The 27114-nt window shown below is 48.5% G+C and overlaps 1 protein-coding gene across 7 annotated transcripts in view; it reads right to left on the bottom strand.

The window, feature by feature from the left end:
* Positions 1 to 263: 263 nt before the first annotated feature.
* fam53b (family with sequence similarity 53 member B) overlaps positions 264 to 27114 on the bottom strand; it is a 159642-nt gene continuing 132791 nt past the window's right edge. For all 7 annotated transcript variants that reach the window (XM_072479256.1, XM_072479260.1, XM_072479261.1 and 4 more), the window contains one exon: positions 264 to 3061. In XM_072479256.1, the coding sequence (XP_072335357.1) occupies positions 2696 to 3061 (366 nt within the window). In that variant the 3' untranslated portion in view covers positions 264 to 2695. The remainder of the gene's footprint in view (positions 3062 to 27114) is intronic.

The following is a 27114-nucleotide window of genomic DNA, read 5'->3' as shown; positions in this document are numbered from 1 at the left end:
CTCACGGTGCGATATTGGTTGTGAAATTGAGTTTGTTCAAGTATTGGGCATCAATAGAGCACTTATTACAGATGCGATGTGATGGAAAATGACATGTGACTAACTGGGTGTGGCCAGTCACAGACTGGAAGACCCAAGTAGCCTAATTGATCGTGATCTTGTTAAAGATCACAACGGAGGGGCCTGGATTCTACCTCCTTCCTCCTAGTTGTGGGGGTGGGGAGGAAGAATGGGTAATGCCACAAATAGAGATCAGACTACAATAACAGTACAATAATGCAAAAATAAACTTTTTGCTTCCGTTTTTATTGAAAATTGAGAACAGCCCATGTAAGACACCAGGAAGTGATACAGTTTTGCTGAAGACAGTTTCTTCATTGGAATCAGGTTTTCTGATTCAGAACAGGCATTCGATCTTCAAAGACTTCCTTGCTTCGAGCTAGGAACCGCGTTACAAATATTCTGAAGTACATAGTGCTCTCCAATTCATTTCAGCAACTGTCGCCCATGTTTTCACCACATATAAGCTGTCTTTCATACAGAGTATACACCCAGATTTATTAGCATAACTTTCCTTAAGTATCAAGTTGAAATGTCCACACTAGCCACATATAACTGTGGCATTTACTGCGTAAGCTTTGAAGTACAGTAAGGCAAACAGGTTATACAGTGCTGTGTTATTGCTGCAAGTAATGGATAGAAAAACTACATTTAGCCACTAACTTGTGTGGCTTAACTCTGGAGTCATCCCATACTTTGACAGCATTCCATAAGTTGTGAGGCCTTTGACATTTAAAACGCATTGTGCTACCATCAGTTTCCCTAGCACATGCAGGTAGTACTGTATAGGCATAAATATTGCTTGGTCTATATTTGGAACAAATAAAGGTTGAAAATATTCAATACTTTCACAGACTTCGTTGCCTTTTTTCATGGAATTCCCGATACTCCAGAAGTTGTAATACCTGAACAAAGTCACACTTTAAAATGCAACCTTTCCATATACACTGTCTCATTCCCAGATCACGTATAATAACCGTCCTCAGTTCCACCAGAAACCAGCAGCACTGGTTTTAATGGTTAAACATCCCATGTAACTAATTCCTGTTGAAGCTTATTTCAAAGATTGAGGTTGTAGATAATTGGTTTCACACAAGTAGAAGAAAATAATCCTTGCAGTAGAAAACAAGTTTGTCCTGTATTGAACAATTTTAATATAAATTAAAAAATGTCATGTTTATTTTTAATGTTCATATTACAAGTCCATTTATGGACACCCTGAGTCTACAGTAGACATACACACACACTGATAATTGGAAATCTGGTGGTGTCCAAAGCCAGAGATGCCAATTCTCCTGATTTTGGCAGGATTCCTGGATAGTTTCCTTTACAATTAGATTTTCAACCTGTATATGTCTCTGCATGTTTTACCTGAAGTTCATGAACTTCCGCTCCATTTCTGGTTCCAAAACAGAATTCTTATTTTTTGACTCACACTGATTATATTAATATGCAATTTGTCTCTCCCTGACTTTCATATCTGTGAACATTTCCCACGTCAGGCTGTTAATATCAGTTGGCCAAGAGCCCAGCAATTGGCATTGTAAAGACACCAGTGAGCATACATTCCTCATAGAATTGTAGAGCATGGTAGGTAGTCACTCGCCTCATTTGCATGTGTGTTAATTCTCTGAAAGGGTTATCCACCGAGTTCTATTGCAAGCACAGGAAAACACATGTTTTGTTCATGTCTCTCTCTTCACTCATTGAAAAACGGGAGGAGAATATCTGTAGTTCAGACACCAGCAGCACAAAGATGCTGGCAAACATCGACAGCAGTCAAAAGCAGAGGGGCTCCGTTTCAGTAGCCTTGGTGAGACAATACCAAAGGTTTCATTGCAGAAGAAAAGAAGCAAATTAAACATCAAGGCAGTTTTTAAAAAATGAATGGTAGGTATAAGAAAACAAAAAATCAAACAAAAAAAAAATGCAAGCACGCAGCATGTGACAGATTGCCTTTGTGGCTCCAATCCATGAGATCACAGTTTGAGGTTGGAAAGTTAGAATTTCTGTTGATAGATTTGATAGCGTTTTGTTTTTTTGGTGGGGGGGGTGAAGGTGTGAGGAAGTGTCAATTACTGGATCAGAATGACAAATATCATTCATACGGCATTGAGACAGCATATATGAAAATGAAACGCGCTTATTGTCACAAGTAGGCTTCAAATGAAGTTACTGTGAAAAGCCATATTCCAGCACCTGTTCGGGGAGGCTGGTACGGGAATCGAACCGTGCTGCTAGCCTGCCTTGGTCTGCTTTAAAAGCCAGCGATTTAGCCCAGTGTGCTAAACCAGCCCCTAATATTATATACACAAAACTACTATGATCAAGCTTATGGAACAACATGTAAAGAGGGGCCACGTTTTCTAAAGCATAGCTTTAAACTCAATGCCGTGGCCAATTATATTCGCAGTACAATGAGTAGGTTAAAAACTAATTCCCTCCAATCTCACTATGGCTGCCTGACTGTCATTTGGCAAATTGAATATTCAGGTATAGACATGTTAAGATGTGAAGTTGTTTGACTTAAACATGCCTTTGGAGCACGGTTTAAAAACACAAAACATTTTGCAGCAAATTGTGCAGAATTTTATAGATCTCTTCTGCTCATGCATCCTAGAACCCGATAGCCTGCCTAGTTGTTTTCTATTTCCTCAATGTCCAGTTCACCATCTAGCTGAAATATGTCTTGTCCAGCTTCCCCCCTCCTCCACGAGTCCTTATCATTCTCGTCACCTGGCCAGCTTTTCTTCACAATTCCAAACACTGTTGTTTCCTCCCCGCTGCTTTCCCCCTTGCTGGTGGAGGGCTTTTCCGAGTCGCCATGGTGCTGTGGTTCTGGTTTACAGGTGGGTGTTGTTCCTGGTGGGGGGCTCGGAACATAAAGGTGTGGCGCCCATGTCTTTACCTTGTTCGGGTTTAGCGAAATGGTCTGTTTCCGTTGGCAGCACTCGTTCCCAGGGGCTCCCACAGAGCTGGGGCTGTGAAAATTCCTGAGATTCTAGAGAGAAATCACAAAACATGCAGATGAAAAGGCAATTCTTTCAGAATTCAGAGAGGAGTTCAGTGAACTCCCAGCTTTACCATGATATCATCCTCTATTTCCAGCACCATTTATTTAGCTCCAAACAAAAGTAAAATAGCACAAAAAAAAAGGTTGGCCAGCGTGGGTCACGGAGGTCGGCCAGCACGGGTCACGGAGGTCGGCCAGCGCGGGTCACGGAGGTCGGCCAGCGCGGGTCACGGAGGTCGGCCAGCGCGGGTCACGGAGGTCGGCCAGCGCGGGTCACGGAGGTCGGCCAGCGCGGGTCACGGAGGTCGGCCAGCGCGGGTCACGGAGGTCGGCCAGCGCGGGTCACGGAGGTCGGTCAGCGCGGGTCACGGAGGTCGGCCAGCGCGGGTCACGGAGGTCGGCCAGCGCGGGTCACGGAGGTCGGCCAGCGCGGGTCACGGAGGTCGGCCAGCGCGGGTCACGGAGGTCGGCCAGCGCGGGTCACGGAGGTCGGCCAGCGCGGGTCACGGAGGTCGGCCAGCGCGGGTCACTGAGGTCGGCCAGCGCGGGTCTCGAAGGTCGGCCAGCGCGGGTCTCGAAGGTCGGCCATCACGGGTCACGCATGTCGGCCAGCGCGGGTCATGCAGGTCGGCCAGCGCGGGTCACGCAGGTCGGCCAGTTGATAAAAGTGGGTCCCGGGAAAAACAGTTTGAGAAACATTGGCCGAGGACATAGAGTATAAGAGGACTGCCTGCCAGGACGACAGAATATTTCTGCAATAAAATTTCATTTCAACTTTTGAGAGTAATGAAATGATGCCTTGACTTGTCACCAAGCACTCCCACAACACTTGTGAGCATCAATAATATTCTAAACATGAGCGTAGGACCATGCTAATTGTTGGAAAGCAGTCATGATCTGTTTGTAGGTTAAAAATTAAAATATAAAACACACACAGGATTTAAATTAATTTTGTAGCTGCCTGCCTGTGAGACTTGCACAAATAGTTTTTGTTATAAGATACCACGTCCCTACCTTTCTCTTGGTGTCAGTGCAAGGTTTTACCACCGACACATCAATAATAGTACCTTTCAAAGGCAGACATTCTTTATTTACAGCTCTGAACAATATCAATGAGCTATTCTACACGGCGGGCACGACAGTGAACCACACACAATAGATGGGTCCGCAAACCTCTCGCCTTTCTGGTATACACCAAACCTAATTTCAATGGAAAGACACATGAAGGGCTGGAACCACAAAATAGGGATGGTTTTCAGGGGTACAGAGAAGCCAGGGTCAGAAACTCCTTATGCTGACAACAACCCCACCAAGTTCAGCCTGGACTTAGTGCTGGGATGTTCTTTTCTGTAAATTCAATCTCACATTTCACAGTCTAATCGACTCACCAATCCGTCGCCTCGATTATAAAAATACATTTTAAATATTCAAGGCAATGGGCGCGATCTACCTGCCACATTGCACACGGGCGAGAGCGCAACGCTACTGGTAGATCCTGAGAGAGACCTCCCACGAGGCGTCAATATCAGAATCCTGCCCAGAGGGGGCATGACCAGAGGCCGCAATCCTAAGTAGGTTTCAAACCCACTTAGGCAAGCTTACCAGGGAAGTAGGGGCTTCGGGGAGGTTAGGGGGAGGAGATGGATTGACGGATGGGGGGGGGGGGTGGGTGCAGGGGGTGTCCTGAAGATGGGGTCCCCCAGGTGTCCTCACTTGCGGGATTGTGGGGTAATGTCCATGTGTGGGGAGCAACATTGCCCATGGATGGGGGGGTTGTCGGGGACTCACAAGCTCACTTAGAGATCGGAGCACCCTTTCAAAATGGCGTCCAATCTCGGAGTTCAGCTCTCCAGTGCTGAAATAAATTTGAAGTGTGGGCTAAACAGGAGAGAAACTCTCCAGGAGCCAAAAGTGTAATTCGATAGCGGTGGGGAACTCACCGGCGGAAAACTCCCTTCAAAACCCACCACAAATGAACAATCTTCTGTAAAATTCTGCCCAATACCTCACCATTGACTACACCACAGTCGAAGACATAAACTCTGCGAATGAATCTCAGAAATAGCTGCTACTTTCACTTCAGCCACACTTTCACACACTATGTGCTGCTCTCGCCAGAGCTGAAAACAGACTAAAAAAATAACATCCAGCTCTTCATTTCTCCAGTACAGGGAACTTAAACAAAGAGATTTACCCCAAGTTAATTCTAATACTAGGTATCAACGATTAGACCTCCCACTGAAAGCTCACATCGCCGCATCCCACAAAAGGATGGAGCACAACTTTAAACTGCCGTGGAACTGATTGTTAGCGAGCTGGGTTCTGATTGGCTTGGTTTGACCATTTGTAATCACATAACAATTTAGACTGATTTAGAACCCTGGCATTGCAATGTGCCACAAATATGTGAGAACAGGATGAATTCATTAACATATTAATCTTACTCCGGTCGTAGCCAGTAACAATATTCAGGCTAGAGTGAGGCTGATCAACTTGTGAAAACCTGACTGGTTATGCAAAGTGCAGGACAAACATTGGGAAATTGGGCAGTCAATTCCCACTGATGCAAAGTGACTTCTATTCTGCAGTGTTTATTTCCCAATGTAAGTAAACTGTCAATATAATTGTCATCATTAATTCACTCGATGTTTAGTCTGTTACATTTTTCCTTTCATCATGTTGAAAATAAACAGGTTGTTTGTGCATCCCACACTGACGGACAGAAAAAAGCCATTTATTACTTTGCTCTTTTCAAAGCTACAGGATTCTGGGGGATTGATGATATTTTCATAAGCTGCAGGATTCTGGGGGATTGATGATATTTTCACATCTTCGGTACTTGCCAAGTTGTGATACTTTTTGGCCTGAGAGGGAGGCCTGACTATGAAAATATATTAGCGTAACCAATTTAGAAAGGGCAAAAAGTTTGAAGCATAGGCATAAAAAAGTTTAAAACGTCTTACAGCCAGTTGGCGAAAAAGACCAGAGACTCTTCAATCTCTACTCAGTTTTAAAATTTATTCACAAAGTGTGACATTACTAATGTATAGATCATAGAATTTACAGTGCAGAAGGAGGCCTTTCGGCCCATCGAGTCTGCACCGGCTCTTGGAAAGAGCACCCTACCCAAGCCCACACCTGCACCCTATCCCCATAACCCAGTAACCCCACCCAACACTAAGGGCAATTTTGGACTCTGAGGGCAATTTAGCATGGCCAATCCACCTAACCTGCACATCTTTAGACTGTGGGAGGAAACCGGAGCACCCGGAGGAAACCCACGCACACACGGGGAGGATGTGCAGACTCCACACAGACAGTGACCCAAGCAGGAATCGAACCAGGGACCCTGGAGCTGTGAAGCAATTGTGCTATCCACAATGCTACCGTGCTGCCCACGGTATAGCTACGAACTCAACAACAACCCACCAGCAGTGTCAATGAGTGCTCCTTTACACTCTATTGATTATCCCCATCCCACCTGTAGACACCTTAATTTATACAACTGACAGAAGGGATGCTGTCTCAATGAGGTGGCGGAATGTAGACCAATCACTTCCATTGAGCCTCCATTGAGGCTCGTGGAAATCTAAACAGCCTTTGGTATAGTTGACCACGCCATCTTCCTCCAAATGCTCTCTTTTGTTGTCCAGCGTGGTGGGACTGCCCTTCACTGGTTCCACTCTGACCTACCCGGATGCAGCCAGACCATCTTCAGAAATGTCATTCCTACACTGTCACCTCCCGAGTCCCCAAGGTTCCATCCTCAGCATTCTTCACTTCCTCAACTATACTTCTGCCCCTTAGTGGCATCATCCACAGAAATGCAATCACCATCTATATGTAAGAAGATGATGACAGGCAGCTCTATCTTGCCAGTACCTTTCTTAATCCCTCCACTATCACTGTGCTATCAGATTGCTTCTCTGACAGTCAGTTTTGGATGAACTGCAATTTTCTCTAGCTAAGCATTTCGAAAACTGAAGAGATCATCTTTATCCTTGCTACCAACTCCATCAAGCTCTACAGCCACGGTCAGATGGAACTCGACTATTCGCAACATCACCATCCAATTTGACCCCGATCTGAACTTCTAATCCCACATCCTCTCCATCACAAAAACTGGCTCCTTCCACCATTGTCTGCATTATCTTCACCTCAGCCAATCTGCCCTTAAAACCTTTTTCTACGTATTTGTCACTACCAGATTTGATTTCTTCAATTCTCTCACGACAGCCTCTCATCCTCAAATTTCAGTTCATCCAAAACTTTGCTGCCCAGATCATATCACTCGCCAAGTTTGGTTTGCCCATCACCCCTTGATGATCTACCTTGGACCCTCTATCCCATTGCTTCAAAATGGAAAATTCTCAGCTTTGTGCCTGTATCTAGTCATGGTGATACACCCTCCCCATCTCTACAACTTTTAGCATTACAATTTTCAAGTTTGTTTCTCTGGCTCCAGCCTCTTGCGTTTTTTAAAATTTCATTTATAGAATATAGGCTTCATTGCCTAAGCCAGCATTTATTGCCCATCCCTAATTGTCCTCAAGGTGAGCTGCCTTCTTGAACCGCTGCTGTCCCTATGGTGTAGATACACCCACTGTGCTAGGCAGAGAGTACCAGGACTTTGACTCAGCGACAGTGAAGGAACAGTGATATATTCCCAAATCAAGATGGTGAGTGGCCTGGAGGGGAACATCCTGGTGTTGGTAGTGCTCCCATGCATCTGTTGCCCCTATCCTTCGAGATGGTAGTGGTAGTGTGTTTGAAAGGAGCTGCCTAAGGATTCTCAGTAAGTTCCTGCAGGGCATCTTGTAGATGGTACATACTGCTGCTACCGTTCGTCGGTGGTGGGGAGAGTGAACATTTGTGGATGGGGTGCCATCAAGCGGGCTAATTTGTCCTGGATGGTGTCGAGCTTCTGGAGCGTTGTTAGAGCTGCACTCATCCATCCAGGCAAGTGGGGAGTATCCCATCACACTCCTGACTTGAACTTTGTGGATGGGGAAATCTCTTCCCTCACACCTCACTTTGCCCTACCATTGGTAGCTACATAATCAGGAACTTCCTCCATAAAACCTCTGGCCTATATCACTTACTTGATATTAAGCCCTGTGGTAAAACCCACTTGTTTAGGCCAATATTTTAGTTACCTCTTCTAATAATCTTTCTTTGGCAACACACTCGAGGAAGCAACCATAGAAACGGGTGATGAAAAGGTTATTCTCCAAACTTGGTATTGCTTGTTGTTTTCTTTGTGAGGGGAAGAGGGGCACTAGGATGTCTTCTCTTGCCTTGACATCGATTAGAAATTTAGAAACGGTCATGCAGAGTTAGCTACTAAAAACCCAATGTTCTATGATGCATCCTTGCTTTCAAAGCTCCTTCTTAAGTGATTGACCAACTCAACAATGCTTCCAGGAGACAGGACCAACAAGAGGCGATTTGTTTTTCCATATCCATCGGCTCTTGAATGGCATGGATTGAACTCTGGAACAGGAGTAGGCCATTTAGCTCCTCGAGCCTGTTTCAACCTTCAACGTGACCTTGGATGACCTGTAACCCAGGTACATTTACCCGCATTGGCAGGTGTGCATTTCCAAACTTCCTGGTTCAGATTTGAAGGTTATGGCCTCGTATTTTAGACTTTCCCCATCAGTGGAAAGGTTTTCTCTATCAATTCATTCAAAAATCCTAAGAAAAAACATCTCAAACGAGACACCTTAAGAGAAAGGCACCCTGCAGTTCACTTGGCCAGGGAACATAGATGGCAAAAGTGTACTGATCACAAGAGAAAAATAGATAAATGCAATTGAAATAATCAGCTTGTGGTAGTCACCACTGTTGTATTATATTGTATATATGAGTATTACGGTAAGGCCCCTGTACTACAGGTACGGGGATAGATCCCTGCCTGCTGGCTCCGCCCAGTAGATGGAGTATGAATGTGTGGGCTCTCCAAACGGCAGCCATTTCGTCAGCTGCTGTAGGAGGCCACACATCTCTGTGTAATAAAGCCTCGATTACATTCTACTCTCGTCTCGTCGTAATTGATAGTGCATCAATTTATTACACAGATTTTACAAAGATGGATCTCTTCATCAAGCCGGATCGCCTGCAGCTGCATCCTCAAGCAGGTAACGCCAAAAAGGACTTCCAACATTGGCTAGGTTGCTTTGAAACATACATGAAGCACAGAAGCTCCAGATTCTGTACACGCGGCTGAGCTCCAACGTTTTTCCGTTCGTCCAGGACGCGCCTACCTACGCAAAGGCCATGGCGCTACTGAAGGAGAATTACGCTCAGCAGACCAACAAGATCTACGCCAGGCACCTCCTGTGCACGCAGCACCAACTTCCCAGTGAGTCTGTGGAAGATTTCTGGCGTGCCCTGCTCACCCTGGTGAGAGACTGTGACTGCCAGGCCGTTTTGGCCACTGAACATTTGAACCTGCTAATGAGAGATGCGTTCGTTATTGGCATCGGGTCTGACTACATCGCCAGCGACTCTTAGAAGGGGCCACGCTTGTCACGGCGCCAAGAAACTAGTGCTCTCGTTCACGGTTGCCTCGTGCAACGTACAGGTTTAATCTCCCGACTGCACGGCCCACCCCCCTGTGCATCGTGGACCCCGCCAGCAACCGCCCTCAGCCAACCCCACGCCTGCACTGCGCGGCAGCCAACCAACCCCGGGGGACTTAAGTGCTACTTCTGCGGACAGACAAAACACCCCCGGCAGCGCTGCCCGGCGCAGAGCGTGCTCTGCAAGGCCTGTGGCAAGAAGGGACATTTTGCTGCAGTGTGCCAGGCCTGCTCAATTGCCGCTATTGTCCCGGCACCCCCCACGTGCGGCCCGTGGGCGCCGCCATCTTGCTCCACTCACAACACGTGCGGCCTGTGGGCGCTGCCATCTTGCTTGCCTCAGAACCAATGGGCGCCGCCTTCTTGCCTGCTCCAGGACTCGTGTGGCCCATGGGCGCCGCCATCTTACCCGCCTCAGGACCCCTGCCCGTCGGGCACCTCATCAGGCCGCTCATCGCATGCAACCGCTGACGACCAGCCGAGCCGAGCCTTGGTCACGATCGACCAGTCTCGACCGCACAACTTCGCGACCGCTTCGACAAAGGTGAAGGCCGACAGGCACGATATATCCTGCCTTCTGGACTCCAGGAGCACGGACAGCTTCATCCACCCCGATATGGTAAGACGCTGCTCCCTCGCGGTACACCCTGCTAACCAAAGAATCTCCCTGGCCTCCGAATCCCACTCCGTGGCGATCCGGGGGTACTGCATCGCCACCCTCACCGTCCAGGGCGTAGAGTTCAGCGGCTTCCGGCTCTACGTCCTCCCCAACGTCTGCGCTGCCTTGCTACTCAGCCTGGACTTCCAGTGCAACCTCCAGAGCCTAAACCTGAAATTTGGCGGGCCCCTACCACCCCTTACTGTTTGCGGCCTCGCAACCCTTAAGGTCGACCCGCCTTCCCTTTTTGCAAACCGCACACCGGATTGCAAACCCATCACCACCAGGAGCAGATGGTACAGCGCCCATGACAGGATCTTCATCAGGTCTGAGGTCAGCAGCTGCTGCGGGAAGGTATCATCGAGGCCAGCAACGGCCCCTGGAGAGCCCAAGTGGTATTGGTGAAAACCGGGGAGAAACACAGGATGGTCGTTGACTACAGTCAGTCCATCAATCGGTACACGCAGCTCGATGCGTACCCCCTCCCATGCATATCTGATATGGTCAATCAGATTGCACAGTACCGGGTCTTCTAGACAGTGGACCTGAAATCTGCCTACCACCAGCTCCCCATCTGCTCATACACTGCGTTTGAAGCAGATGGCCGCCGTTACCATTTCCTTAGGGCTCCCTTCGGCGTCACCAAAGGGGTCTCGGTCTTCCAAAGAGAACGGGACCGAATGGTTGACCGGTAAGGGCTGCGGGCCACTTTCCCGTACTTGGATAACATCACCATCTGCGGCCACGACCAGCAGGACCACGACGCTAACCTTTCCAAATTTCTCCACACCGCCACACTCCTCAACCTAACTTACAACAAGGAGAAGTGTGTGTTCAGCACAAACCGATTAGCCATCCTCGACTATGTGGTTCAGAACAGAGTTCTAGGGCCCGACCGCATGCGCCCCCTCATGGAACTCCCCCTCCCCCACTGCCCCAAGGCCCTCAAACGATGCCTGGGGTTCTTTTCGTACTATGCCCAGGGGGTCCCAAACTATCTGGACAAGGCCCGCTCACTCATTCAATCCACCACTTTCCCACTGACAGCTGAGGCTCACCAGGCCTTCAACTGTATCAAGGCCGACATCGCCAAGGCTGCGATGCATGCGGTGGACAAGACGCTCCCCTTCCAAGTCGAGAGCGATGCATCAGACATCGCTCTGGCCGCCACCCTCAACCAGGCAGGCAGTCCCGTGGCATTCTTTTCCCGCACTCTCCATGCCTCCAAAATTCTTCACTCCTCCATCGAAAAGGAGGCCCAAGCGATCGTTGAAGCTGTGCGACATTGGAGGCATTACCTGGCCAGCAGGAGATTCACTCTCCCAACTGACCAATGGTCGGTAGCCTTCATGTTTAACACACAGCGGGGTAAGATCAAAAATGCTAAAATCTTGAGGTGGAGGATCGAGCTCTCCACCTACAATTACGAGATTTTGTATCGCCCCGGTAAGCTCAACGAGCCCCCCGATGCCCTGTCCCGAGGTACATGTGCCAGCGCACAAGTGGACCGACTCCAGACACTGCACGACGATCTCTGTCACCCAGGAGTCACCCACTTGTACCACTTCATTAAGGCCCACAATCTGCCCTACTCCATCGAGGAAGTCAGGGCTATCACCCTAGCAGCACGGTAGCATTGTGGATAGCACAATTGCTTCACAGCTCCAGGGTCCCAGGTTCGATTCCAGCTTGGGTCACTGTCTGTGCGGAGCCTGCACATCCTCCCCGTGTGTGCGTGGGTTTCCTCCGGGTGCTCCGGTTTCCTCCCACAGTCCAAAGATATGCAGGTTAGGTGGATTGGCCATGATAAATTGCCCTTAGTGTCCAAAATTGCCCTTAGTGTCGGGTGGGGTTACTGGGTTATGGGGATAGGGTGGAGGTGTTGACCTTGGGTAGGGTGTTCTTTCCAAGAGATGGTGCAGACTCGATGGGCCGAATGGCCTCCTTCTGCACTGTAAATTCTATGAAAACCAGAGACTGCCAGGTCTGCGCGGAGTGTAAACCGCACTTCTGCCAGCCAGACCGTGCGCACCTGGTGAAGGCCTCCCACTCCTTTGAACGCCTCAGCGTGGACTTCAAAGGGCCCCTTCCCTCCACCGACCGCAACACGTACTTTGTTAATGTGGTCGACGCGTATTCCCGATTCCCTTTCGCCGTCCCATGCCCCGATATGACGTCTGCCACCGTCATCAAAGCCCTCAACACCACCTTTGCTCTGTTCGGTTTCCCCGCCTACGTCCACTGCGACCGGGGATTCTAATTTATGATGGAGGAGCTGCGCCAGTACCTGCTCAACAGGGGCATTGCCTCGAGCAGGACGATCAGCTACAACCCCAGGGGAAACGGGCATGTGGAGAGGGAGAATGGGACGGTCTGGAGGGCCGACCAGCAGGCCCTACGGTCCAGACATCTCCCAGCCTCCCGCTGGCAGGAGGTCCTCCCTGATGGACTTCACTCCATTTGGTCACTCCTGTGCACCGCGACTAATGAAACCCCCCATGAACGTCTCTTTGCCTTCCCCAGGAAGTCCACCTCCGGGGTTTCGCTCCCAACGTGGCTGGCAGCTCCGCAAGCACGTGCGGCTCCACAAGGCGGACCCGTTGGTTGAGACGGTACAGCTACTCCACGCAAACCCGCAGTACGCCTACGTAGCATACCCCGACGGCCGCCAAGACACACTGCCCCGGCGCCACCCTCCCCTCCCCCAGGCGCACCCCACCGCAGCGGGACAATCCGTCCTCCCCATGCTCCCACCTGGGGATGAAGAGGATTTCGACATGCTCCCGGAGTCACCGAAGACCAAACCGACGCCTGAGTCGCCACCAGCACTGCGGCGTTCTGAACGACAGATCAAGGCGCCCAATCGTCTAAATTTGTAACCTTCTCTGTAATTCTAAAACCAATCTGTATGTATATAGTCCCCCCCCCCCCCCCCCCCGGGCTGGACTCATTTTTAACAGGGGGTGAATGTGGTAGTCACCACTGTTGTATTATATTGTATATATGGGTATTACGGTAAGGCCCCTGTACTACAGATACGGGGGTAGATCCCTGCCTGCTGGCTCCACCCAGTAGGCAGAGTATAAATGTGTGTGCTCGCCAAACAGCAGCCATTTCGTAACTGCTGTCGGAGGCCACACATCTCTGTGTAATAAAGCCTCGATTACATTCTACTCTCGTCTCGTCGTAATTGATAGTGCATCACAGCTTTGCGTAAAAGCCCGGCAATCCCAATTCTACTGCAGTATTTAAAAAAGATGGTTACCCTATTGCTGCAAACATTGGCCCAGATCATCCGCCCTCAGGTTGGAGACCAGATATATGATCCAAGCTGGAGTAATGCCAACACGCTAATCTCGATGAGTTGCCCAGGATGTTTGAAATGCCAATGGGCAATTCACAGGAGCCCTACATGAATGTCTCTGGCTGTGAACTAAAGTCAGAGACTTCAGATAGTTCTGTGGAACCCACTTTTATATACACCCAGTGATGCACGATCAATGACCACTAAAGCGAGGTTGTAGTCCAACTGAAGGCTTTAATAAGCTAGATGTTTCCCCCAGCAGCTTAGGTACAGAAAGGCGGCTGCTGGGGCGACACGGGCTCTTATACCCCGCCTTGCAGGGCGGAGCTACCATACAGCTTGACCAATAGGAAACATACAATATCTACCAATGGTGTTGCAGCATTACCAGGTACCGTAATACCTCTACACAGACTACCACACCCAGGAATTGTTAAACAGAAACATCCTATAACTCCTGGGTAATTACAGAACTGAACACCCAATCACTCACACTGACACCAACTACCCCCCCACCTCCCCACCGTGACTATCCCCCGACCCACTCCACACACTTACCTTACCCACCAACCCATTCACTCCTCCCCATCTCAAACCTCCTCCAGCCCCTCAAACTTCCATCAATTTCTAGCATTGATTTTGATTTCTCCACCATCGAGAGCTGACATGGCCCCAAGCTCTAGAATTCCCGACCTACATCTCCCTACCTGACATTCCTCCTTCACAACAATCCTTAAAAACTATCTCTTTGACCAAGCCTTTGCTCACCCAACATCTTCATTTGTTTTATTAGGTTAAAGACTCCATAGAAATATAAGCTGTTGTAATTTTGATGACTTTATAATTAGGGGTGCCGGGAGCTCACAGCTTATCAATAAAAATTTGCTCAGCATTTTACCCTATGTCAATTCACTAAATAAAGAATTAGTCACGCACAGCAAGCTGAGCATCTTCACCCACGCAGATTTCTCGATATGGTCTGTAACTTAGCTATATTTAGCAGCTAAAACATGCAGAGAACCAATATTAGCTAACCTCTATTGCAGGTGTATCAACAAAATATAAATTGTGTGAATTCCACAGAAAGTGGACACCGCACTCACCAGATTACTACAGGGCAGTTTGAACCCAAGTTCAGGTTCACAAAAGGACGAATCAATGTAGTAAAATACAACCTGTTGTACGTCAGCAACAAATCTGCTTCTCTCATGTTTCTTTTAGGTTGCAATTTAAAATCTGATTTTCTTAATCCTCAGCTTTATTTTATTTTTAATTTTTAAATGCTTTAGTTTCTGACAGACCTTTAAGTGGCACAACTATAAAGGAAAGCAAAGCAAAGCTTTTTGACGTACTACTTAATATTCAAAAATGTCTGCTCCGTGAGAGAAGTTTAGGATACAGCTGAGGTTTCTAAGTGGTGTTCCGCAGACCCCCAAGTGTCCATGAGGTGTCTCCAGGGGCCCATGAAGCTCGCAGCAGCCATGTGACCAGTGTACGCCGGGTCGAATGGGTCAATCAGAGCAAGACCTCTTGGAGTACTTGATGCTGATAGGCTGACTAGTCCGCTTATCAGCATCCAGTGCAAGATGAGGCCTTGCTCTGATTGGCCCATTTGATTTATTCCATCTCACTATTGCTGGGCCAGAAGAATAGCCCACCGCCAACAGCGAGGCAAGAGCCAGCAGGAGACTAATCGGCCAGAAGTGATGCAGCAGCGACTAGGAGAGGCTCCATGTGGCCACCAGGCAGTGGCAGGACCTTGGGAAAGGAGCAGATAATAATCTTTATTAGTGTCACAAGTAGGCTTACATTAACAGTGCAATGAAGTTACTGTGAAAAGCCCCTAGTCGCCACATTCCGGCGCCTGTTAGGTACACAGAGGGAAAATTCAGAATGTCCAATTGACCTAACAAGCACGTCTTTCAGGACTTGTGGGAGGAAACAGGCGCATCCCCGAGGAAACCCATGCAGACAAGAGGAGAACGTGCAGACTCCGCACAGACAGTGACCCAAGCCGTAAATCGAACCAGGGACCCTGGCGCTGTGAAGCAACAGTGCTAACCACTGTGCTGCCGTGCCATCTGTGATGGGGTTCAGGCCTCAGAGAGGGGCGAGTGTGTGTTTTTGTGTGGGAGGTTAAGTGGATGAATGTGTTTGTGTGTGTCAGGATGTGAGGGCGAGTGTGTGCCAAGATTTGAGGGTGTGTGCCAAGATGTGAGGGCGAGTGTGTGCCAAGATTTGAGGGTGAGTGTGTGTGAATGTGAGGGAGGGGTGAGTGAGAGAGGTGTGTCTGAATGTGAGAGAGGACATGAGGGTGAGTGAGAATGTGAGACAGAGATGCGAGTGTGTGTGTATATAGAGTGGAGGGGAGTGTGTCGGATGTTAGAATGAGCTTTCCAGCATCATTCTCCCATTAAAAATTGCAAATGGCAAAACTTATTTATTTTTAATCAGAAACCTTTTTAATTACCAGATTGTTACGTGCATAACTTTGGTGAGAAAAACTTGTTTATACTTGATTTCTGTATTTGCAACTATTTTATGGCAAAAAGGAAGGGGCATCTACATTACGAGACTGCTTCGCGTTCCCCAGTGCTCTTGGGAGTCCCTAGAGGTTCCGCAGTTCAAAACGTCTGCGATAGAGCACAAGGGCCGGGATTCTTTGAAAACGCGGCTAAGTGTTGACTGGAGTGTTTCACCAGGCCTCTTGGCTCAGCGATTCAGTGCTCTGTGCTGCACCAGCTGCCTTACACGGCCCTGCACTGCTCGGGTCTGCGCATGCACGCGGTGGTTGGCCGCGGGTCCGCGCATGAGCCGCGCAACATGGCGGAGCCACACAGCGGGCTTGCACGGAAGTAGGTAGGTCCCCCCCCCCGGATCGCGCGCGCCCGCTGATCAGTGGACCCCGATCACGGGCCTGGTCGTTGTGGAGGCCCCCCCCCCCCTCCACCAGGACGGCCGCGGGTCTGAGCTCCCGCCGGGTGGAACCACGCCGGCCGAACTGGGCCGGTCGACTGCGGAGAATCGCTGTGGGGGCCTCTTTCAACGGCCCCCGACTGCCGCCATGTTGACCGCGCACGCACTGCTGGCGACGATTCTCCGGTCACCGAAGAATCGCGTCCCGGTGTCAGACTAGCGTTGCGGGCCGTCTCAGCATCAACGCCAATTCTCCGAGCACAGCGCAAGCCAATATTTCAGATAAATCCAGACAACACAGCAAAAAGGCATGGGGTCATGATTTGAAGTGCAAGTTCTATTCTAAACTTCTTCATTTGTGGGACATGGGTGCTGCTGGCAAGGCCAGCATTCATTGCCCAGGTTAAGGACAACCTCTGATAAGTTTATTTCTTTACATAGGTGATCAATAGCTGAGACAGGTTCGCTGCTCCCAATGTGGTCTCCTCTACATTTGGGAGACTAAATGCAGACTGAGTTGACTGCTATGCAGAATACCTCTTCTGACCCCAACCATCCTGTCGCTTGTCACTTTAGCTCAACATCTTGCTCTCATGTCAACATGTCCATCCTTGGCCTGCTGCAATGCTCCAGTGAAGTCCAACTGCTGCAATGCTCCAGTGAAGTCCAACGCAAGCTGGATGAGCAGCATATCATCTTCCGAGTAGGGGATGTTACAACCCTCAGGATGCAACACTGACATTGGACAACATTGGACTGTGACCTTTCTCCTCCATCTTAACCTTTTTATTTTAACATCTCCAACACTTTTTGTCCCAATGCAAAAGCCCTTCCTCCGCCACCATCTGTCACTTGCTCTTAAGTTTTGCTTCATTTCTCCCAGCTCCCACCAATCACTGGCCTTCTACTGTATTCCACCCCCTCTTATAATCCAACAGATTTCTCCCGCTCTTCAGCTCTGAAGAAGATTCATGCGGCCTTGAAACGTTACCTCGATTTCCTCACCGTATAGTTGCTGCCAGAACTGCTAGGTTTTTCCAGCATTCTCTGTTTTTGTCCCACGGTGGGCATTGAAGGTCAGCACACTGGAACCATTCAAGACAGAGCTTGTCTGCATCCACCCTGCCAAGGCCCTTCAGGATCTTATGATGCAATTGGTACCCTGGAAACATTGGACCAGTTTCTTCTGCAAGTCTTGTGATGAATATAATCAAAATAGTTCAGATCTCGGATAAAGGAGATATTTTACAGACTTGTGTATTTCTAATCCTACCTGAATTTTGAGTTTAAACTTAGTTTCCCCTCATGGATACATATAAAGAAAAAAGGAAAGAGAAATAAGGGAATGCTCGTGTTCACGAATGTCATGCTACCCTCATGTGTCTCCTGTCACGATATCCACATCAGCATATCATGGTGTAATCACACACACACACTGATGGACAGGTAATTGGACCAACCAACACGCACACAACATCGCAGCCAATCACCAGTGAGAGCACACGCACTATAAAACAGGGAACACCACAGTTCCCGTTCATTCTACCAGGAGATAGCTCAGAGCACAGAGCTCACAGCATGCCACTCAGATATAGACCATGTGCTGAGTGCCTCACCAAGATAGGGATAGGGCTGGGTCCACAGGTTAGCTGGTGAAGCACAAACCTCAGCCAGCAGTTAGAAGTTGTTATTGTTTAAGACAATAAAACAGAGTTGTACCATCTACAGCCGTGTTGGATCATTTGTGCATTGGAACACCCAACACGACATGATACCAGTAGTGGAAGCTAACCAGCGACTGTGAGAACCACCTGCACCCTTTCAGAAATCCGCTATCCTGCTCCATGGACAACATCAGCCCGCCGCAGCCACTCCGAATTGCTGGAAACCTCGGTGTTAACTGGAAGCTGTTTAAACAGCGCTTCCCGCTCTTCCTAGAATCCACAGACAGGGAGAATGGATCGGACACCAGGAAGATCGCCCTCCTCCTCTCCACGGCGGGGCAACACGCCATCCACATCTACAACTCCCTGGCATTCGCGGAAGGGGAGGACAAGACAAAATACAAGACGTGCTTCTAAAATTCGAGGAACACTTCAGCGTGGAAGTCAATGAGAGCTTCGAGAGGTACCTCTTCCAGCAGCGCCTGCAGGGTAAGGATGAGCCTTTTCAATCCTACTTAACACATCTCCGTATCCTCGCGCAGTCCTGCGGCTATGAGGCCACCTCCGACTCCATGATATGGGATCAGATAGTTTTTGGGGTTATCTCTGACACCCAGCGCCAGCAGCTCCTCAAAATTAAGCGCCTCACCCTAGCGACTGCCATCGAGACCTGCGTCCTCCACGAGAACGCGACCAGCCGGTACTCCCAAATCCAGGCGGCCAAAATTGCATGGCAGGGGTCCTACGAGGCGGAGTGGGTCCAGTCGATCGAGTTCCTCTCGGTCCACGGCCCAGACGAGGGCGGCCATTTCACGCGCTTTCCAAGGCCTCCCGCGCTTGTACGTGCCAAAAGAGGGGACGTTGACACAGAGGGGCGCGATGCGCAGGCGTGCTCTACGCAAGACCGCACCGCACATGCGCGGTGGCGCAACGAACGCCATGACGGCACGACGTGCTGCAATTGTGGCTCCGCCCACTTAAAGCGGCAATGTCCGGCCAAAGCGTGACAATGCCTCCGCTGTGGCAGGGTGGGCCACTACGCTGCCTGCTGTCGAGCAGCTCAACCTGCCAACTCTCAACAATTCCGTCAGCCTCGCAGGGACGTGCGGGCTATTCAGCCCCCATACACTGAGTCATATCCTGACAACATGCAGACCAGTGATACTGAAGACAGGGATCCCTTCCGCGTTGCGGTAATCCACAAGAACCTGATGTCCCCAAGTCGGAACCACCAGCCGCTGCCAGTGCACAGCATTGATCCGGGCGATGAGTGGTATGCCACCCTAACAGTCAACCCGAATTCGTCGCCCACCTGATAGACTGGACTTATGAGCTTGTTAGCACATTGGACTCACTGAATTGTTTTACGGCACTGTTAACGTGTTTCTTTCTTGTCGTTCCAGAAGTTCTCTCTCGTCGTTTGATGATTGCATTTGTTTTGTTATTGGTACAACCTCGTTGCTCTGTTGCACGTGACACCTTCCTCTGTATATAGTTTAGCCTCATGTACATGTTGTAAATATTGCACATACATACTCAGATGCACTCAGCACACACTTCTATTTATTAGCATGTAGGCACATATCCTTGTGAAAAGGGGGGATGTCATGATATCCACATCAGCATATCATGGTGTAATCACACACACACTGATGGACAGGTAATTGGACCAACGAACACACACACAACATCGCAGCCAATCACCAGTGAGAGCACACGCACTATAAAACAGGGAACACCACAGTTCCCGTTCAGTCTACCAGGAGATAGCTCAGAGCACAGAGCTCACATGTGCCACTCAGACATACACCATGTGCTGAGTGCCTCACCAAGATAGGGATAGGGCTGGGTCCACAGGTTAGCTGGTGAAGCGCGAACCTCAGCCAGCAGTTAGTAGTTGTTATTGTTTAAGATAATAAAACAGAGTTGTACCATCTACAGCCGTGTTGGATCATTTGTGCATCAGAACACCCAACACGACATCTGCTAGTGAAAAGGACGGGGAGAATTTGAAGTTGGACGCCTACCCTTTTAATCCTGAGATCGTGTCATAAATGTAACAACAGGGCCTTTGGTGAGGCATCTAATCCATCAGCACATGTCAGAAAATAACAGTCAAGATTGGTCACAAAATAACAATTCAAGCTAGGTATCAATTATGACCCTGCACAGACCTGATGTGGAATTTTTGTAAGTATGCCCCAATAAAAAGGGCATAATCGTGGCTTAATATTGGATTTTTGCTGATGTTCACAGTGGTAGTGTCCCTATGCTCTGGACCGGATCCAAGTCCAATGCCAGGATTTGTTGGCCACTGAGTGGAGGATTCATAAAGCGGTTCGATGGGCTGATAATCAGCTCAGCAATCCTTCCACCACTTCCCCGATTACTATGTGTGTGTGTGTGTGTGAGTGTGAGTGTGAGTGTGTGTGTGAAGGTATGCTTAAAAAAAAAAAATACCTTTGCTGCAAAAGACTAAAAAGAGGGAATTTGTATCCAAGTGATTCAGGATGACTTTTAGACTCTAGCCAAATTTCCTTGATCTTCACTGATGATTCAGCAAAAACTTTGCCAAATCCCTCCACAGACTTATTAACATAGCTCCACCCCCATGCAAGTGCAGCTCAGGTGCATTTCTTAAATTTATCCCAGTTCTGTAAACACACAATCAATCACATTTCTGGGGCGGGATTCTCCGACTGTCCCACCGAGTCGGAGAATCGCCGGGGGGCGGCGTGAATCCCGCCCCGCCGCTCCGCCGCCGGCTGCTGAATTCTCCGAGCCGGTTTTCGGGGGATCATGCCGCGCCGGTCGGGGGCCGTTGGCAGCGGCCTGCCCAGCGATTCTCCGGGCCCCGACAGGCCGAGCGGCCGCCCAATTTCAGCCAGTCCCGCTGGTGTGAAACAGACAAGGTCCATACCAGCGGGACCTGGCTTGGAGGGCTACTCTTTCCCTCCGCGCCAGCCTGTGTAAGGCTCCGCGATGGCCGGCGCAGAGAAGAAACCCCCTGCGCATGTGCAGGAAACACGCCAGCGGTTCTGCGCATGCGCCAGAACACACTGGCGGTCCTGTGCATGCGCCAACTCATGCCGGCCGGCGGAGGCCCTTTGGCGCCGGCCTAGCCCCGGAAATGCTGAGGATTCTGCAACTTACGGGCGGCCCGACACCGGAGTGGTTCATGCCGCTCTTTGGCACCGGTACAGGCCGCCCCACCGATTCCGGGAGACTCCCGCCCCTGGTGTTTGATGAAGATATGGGGTTCTTTTTTATTTCTCTTCATGAAGACCCAAAATCTATTTCATTAATTTTTGATTTGCATTAAAAACATCTACAATTGAACAACTTCCAGAATTACATTCTAAATGATAATGATAACTTTTAATTTTCATTCAGAAAAAGACAGGTGAAGGAGGCCTACTCTCAGTTCGGCACACTTTCCTCATGCCTCAATTTTGCTGATTTCCACTCATTTTAGATGGGATTTTAATCATCCAACATGTGCTCATGATGTCCTCAAGAAATTATTGGTTAAACCTATGGTGCTTGAGCGCAAGACCTGTGAAGGAATGCCTTTGGCAGCCTGTATTGGTTTGACTCGCATGATTATGCATTTTTTTGACATACTTCCCATCCACAAAAAGCAGAAAAAATACAACCTGACCAATTATCTCTTCATCAGTCTACCCTTGACCATCAGCAAAATGATGGAAGGGGTCATCAACAGCACTTGCACAGTAACCTGCTCACTGACAGTTTGGGTTGTGCCAGGGCACTCAGTTCCCTTATGGACAAGAGAGCTGAACTCAAGAAGTGATATGAAGTGACTGCCCTTGACATCAAGGCAACCTTTGACCAAGTGTGGCATCAAGGAGACCTAGCAAAACTGGAGTCAATGGGAATCAGGGGAAAAAGTCTCCACAGTCATAGCGGACACAAAGGAAGATGGTTGAAGGCCAGTCATCTCACTCCCAGGACACCGCTGCAGGAGATCCTCAGAATTTTGCCCTCGATCCGGGAACTTCAGCTGATTTAGCAATTACCTTGCCTCCATCAAAATGTCAGACGTAGGGATGCCCAATGATGATTGCACAATTTTCAGCGCTATTCATGATTCTTCAGATGAGGAAGCAGTAAATGTCCATATGCAACACATTCTGGTCAACATTCAGACTTGGGCTCATAAGTGACAAGTAACATGCATGCCACACAAATGCCAGGTAATGACCATCTCCAACAAGAGAGAATCTAGCCATCGCCTCTTGACGGTGGCATTGCCATCACTGAATCCCCCACTATCAACATCCTGGAGTTTACCATTGACCCGAAACTGAAGCAGACTAGCCAGATTGTGATGGAAACCAGACATACCTTGGTGTTCAGAGCGAAAGTTGGGAACTCCAAATACCGATAGACCGAGTTAACGCATATGGTCAGACCGGGAGTAGGCTACACTATCATATCATATCATACTAGCGCAATTCAGCAGTGTAAGTTCTTTGAGCTGAAGCCAGGTCCAGCACGAGTGCACCGAGATGGAAAACGGTGCAAAAACTCAGATCATGTGACTGACGGTGGAGCACCACAGAGAAACAAGTGTCCCAGGCAGGGAAGAGGTAGCGGTCCCAAAGGAAGAGACCCAGACAATGGGCAAGGATAGGGAGAAGCCGCAGTTAAGCTCAAAAGAGAAGCAGAAAAAGAAGCAGCAATTAGAGGAAGAGCTGTAAAGTGAAGGAAGGGGGCTCTGGAGAAGCCCTGAAGATACCAGAAAGCCGAAGGGTGGTGTTTCTATGCTCCAGGCTATTGGGGTGAAATGTTACCCTTTGGAGATGTGGTATTCTGCTTGGCATGGCCAAGCTTGGCTTGGCATGGTTTGTGCTCGTGAGCGCTCTAGTGCACACTCAGGCATTCAGAGAAACAGAATCTTGGGAGAGGAGTTTGAAACCCTGCGAGTTGGGTCTTCTGAGTTGGAGAAATGTTTGGAGAGATTTGCAAATCTTTGAAGATGAAGACTGGAATCCTTCATGAAAGAGGCAAGAATTTTAATGAGATTGGTTGACCCACAGTGTTTACTGATGTCTGCGTGGGTTGTTGAGAAATCTCTGAACACTGCCTTTGTCACATTTGCTTATTGTGCAGATTTGCTTTTTCTTTTGTTCAGGGGACGTGGTGTCGCTGGCCGTGCTAGCATTTATTGCCCATCCCTAATGTCCCTTGAACGGAGTAATTTGCTAGGCCATTTCAGAGGGCATTTAACCACATTTCTGTGGGTTTGGAGTCACATTTAGGCCTAAAGGAATCTGAGTGAACCGGATGGGTTTTTAATGAATATTGACAATGTTCATTCGTCATTTAATTCCAGATCGTCTTTTAGTTGAATTCATATTTCACCATCTGCCATGGTGGATTTGAACCCAGGTTCCCAGAGCATTACCCTGGCTCTCTGGATTACTAGTCCAGTGACAATACCACTACACAACCACCTCCCCATTAATTCACATGCATCTCATATTAACCCTGAATGTTAGAGTATAAAATAGATATTAAAAATGGTTTTATCTTTCTGACCTTATAAAGTTTATTTTTGTTTGTTCAAAACCAGTGGAATCTTGTGGTTTTGTTCTCTTAGCAAGTGTCTGGAATCTCAAACTTTCTTACTTTCAACGAAACATGATTGGTCCCTAACTAGGGCAGCTAGGTAGCACAGTGGATAGCATTGTGGCTTCACAGCGCCAGGGTCCCAGGTTCGATTCCCCGCTGGGTCACTGTCTGTGTGGAGTCTGCACGTTCTCCCCGTGTCTGCGTGGGTTTCCTCCGGGTGCTCCGGTTTCCTCCCACAGTCCAAAGATGTGCAGGTTAGGTGGATTGGCCATGCTAAATTGCCCTCAGTGTCCAAAGAGGTTAGGAGGGGTTATTGGGTTGCGGGGATAGGGTGGAGGTGAGGGCTTGAGTGGGTCAGTGTAGACTCGATGGGTCGAATGACCTCCTTCTGCACTGTATGTTCTATAACAAAATCTTACCAACAGCCTGGTCAAGGATCTGAACAATATAAATGCTGTGGGCTACAAGAGCAGGAGAGAGGCTGAGAATCCTGCACTGGGTAACTCATTCCCGAATCCACAAAGCCTGTCCACCATCTACATGGCACAGATCAAGGTTGTGATGGAATACTCTCCTCTTAGCTGGACAAGTGCAGCTTTAGCAAAACTCAAGAAGCTCAACACCATCCAGGACAAAGTATCCACTTGTTTGGCACGCCATCCACCACCTTCACTCACTCCACCACCAATGCACAGTGGCAGCAGTGTGTACCATATACAAGATGCACTGTAGCAACTCACCAAGGCTCCTTCAGCAGCACCTTCCAAACCCGCTACCTCTACCACCTAGAACCTCAAGAGCAGCAGCAACCTGAGAACACCACCTCCGAGTCACACACCATCCGGACTTGGATGGTGTGTGATCCATTGTTCCTTCACTGTCGCTGGGTCAAAATCCTGGAACTCCTTCACTAACAGCACCGTGGATGTACTTACACCACATGGACTGCGGCGGTTCAAGGCAGTTCACCGCTACCTTCTCATGGGCAACAAATTAGGAATGGGCAACAAGTTTTGGCCTAGCGAAGAAGATTATGACATTCATTCGGGAATAGTGGAGAAAGGCATTATTGTCTACCAATGGACTATTGCAGCTTTATACAAGTAGAAAAATAAAACTAGAAACACTAGAAAACAAAATTTTAGCCTCTCTTCTCTTTACGGATCTGACCGACCAGCAGATCTATTTGCAATCTTTACTGTTCCCGTTACAGAGTTCCAGCATCTGTATTTTTTTAATACCTCTGCAGTTGCTTTTTAACATCCATTAAAACAAAGGTTAATTGAATTAGCCGCCAAATAAAGCCATAAAGTACCGTCACATATCCACATTCCAAACTCTAAATGTTATGCCTCTGTGCAACTAACGAAGCTTAACACAACAAAAAAACATCAGAAACTAATTTATCATCTGTTATTCAAGTAAATGATTTGAGTAACTAATGTGTGAGGTGCAAAGACTCCAATACCCAGCTCTTTGTACCCTCAGGAGACAAAGAATAGAGGGGCAGGAGTCCTGGAAAATCCTTTCAAGGCTAATTTATATCATGGAACTAAAAAGACACAAGTCAAACCAACATGTGCTACAACTTCGCTTCACCATTCTCACATTTCATAAACTACATGATGTATATACTATCTCAATTCATGAAACTTACTTAGGTTCTGAACACTAATTGGGCAAACCTAGGCTGGGTTTAAACAATTTGTAGACAGCTGGCAAGCTTCTCTCACGAAGGCAGTTTTGGGTGCCAATTGTTGCTATTCCTTGTAAATGATCCCAAGGAAAAACAGGATCAAAACATTTCTTTTAGAAATTTATTGAAACCTCAGACAAAGTAATTATTTCAAGAAAGGTTTAGCCTTATTGAAAACTTACTTTGCACATTTTCTCTCTTGTTCTACTCCACGGTGTGAATCTGACTGCAGGAAGTATGGAGGGAAGAATTTCCATCAGAAGAGCTGCAAAGCTCAGTTCCTGAACTTGATTCCATTGCACAGAGTTTACTACCTGCACTGTGGTCTACCAGACACTATCTGGGAAAGTTCATCAAGTGGGCAACAGCCAAGACAGATGGACAAGACGGAGGCCTGGCCCACGATCGGGGCCCATCATCTGCGGGAGGGCCTGTTCCGTGGGAGCAGTTCTTCCTTCCGCGCCAGCCCCTGTACTGTAGGGCTCCGCCATGGCCGGCATGGAGAAGAGAACCCCCGGTTCATGTGGCAAAATATGACGGCCAGTCTGCGTATGGGCGGAATCACAACGGCGGTTGCGCATATGCGCGAGATCATGATGGCCGTTCCATGCATGCATGAACTCGCGCAGTCCCTTCGGCGCCGGCTGGAGCGGCACCAACGACTCCGGTGTCCACCTAGCCCCCGAGACAGGTGAGAATTCCTCACCTTGGGGGCCCGTTGACGCCAGAATTGTTGGTGCCGGTTTTCCCGCCAGAATGGGGACTTAGTCCCCGGAAGGGAGAATCCCCGGCTCCTGTTTTTCCAACACAAAATTAGTGTTTGTACCATTTGGCCTTGTATATATTTTTTACTGTTTTAAAAAAAGATATGGCCAATCCGCCTAGCCTGCACATCTTTGGGTTGTGGGGGCAAAACCCACAAAACACGGGGAGAATGTGCAAACTCCACATGGACAGTGACCCAGAGCTGGGATCGAACCTGGGACCTCGGCGCCGTGAGGTAGCAGTGCTATCCACTGTGCCACCGTGCTGCCCGATATTTTCAGCATCTTTAGGTCCGTTCCAAAGATGAGCAGGGTAGGTGGATTAACCACACTAAATTGCCCTTTAATTGGAATTTTTATTTTTCATTTTAAAAATAAAATAATACAAAATATTTTCAGCATCTTTCCTGGGGGTAGGTGATGGAAACCCATCAAATTTATTTCTCTATAGTGGGAGCACAGCCCCAGTCAAGCACATGGAGCCTTGCTTTCTTAAACATTCACCAAGTAACAACAATGAGAGTGGGGGAATTTTACATCTGGGCTGTGCTGTACCTGACCGGGGAATGATTCATGTGCATTCAAAGTGGGAAAACGTTCCCTTCCTCAGCAATGAGATCCTTCATCTGGATGAGCGTAAATTATACAAAGAGCAAGTGAAAGTGTGAAGAGATCAGAGCTAAAGATTACAGCAAGTAAAATTTAAACACACTCGACTGAACGCCAGACAGACATCAACAGGGCTCCCAACAAACTGCACTGTGTCACTGCAGTGAGAGCACCTCATTAGTTTCAACCCATATTTGACTCGCTATTAAATGTGAAAATATGACTAAAGTACAGATCCTATTTGACTA

This window comes from Scyliorhinus torazame, chromosome 16 (genome assembly GCF_047496885.1).
Source record: "Scyliorhinus torazame isolate Kashiwa2021f chromosome 16, sScyTor2.1, whole genome shotgun sequence".
NCBI classification, from domain to species: domain Eukaryota; kingdom Metazoa; phylum Chordata; class Chondrichthyes; order Carcharhiniformes; family Scyliorhinidae; genus Scyliorhinus; species Scyliorhinus torazame.
Note: the sequence above shows the minus strand (reverse complement) of the source record. Positions and strands in the feature narration are given on the sequence as shown.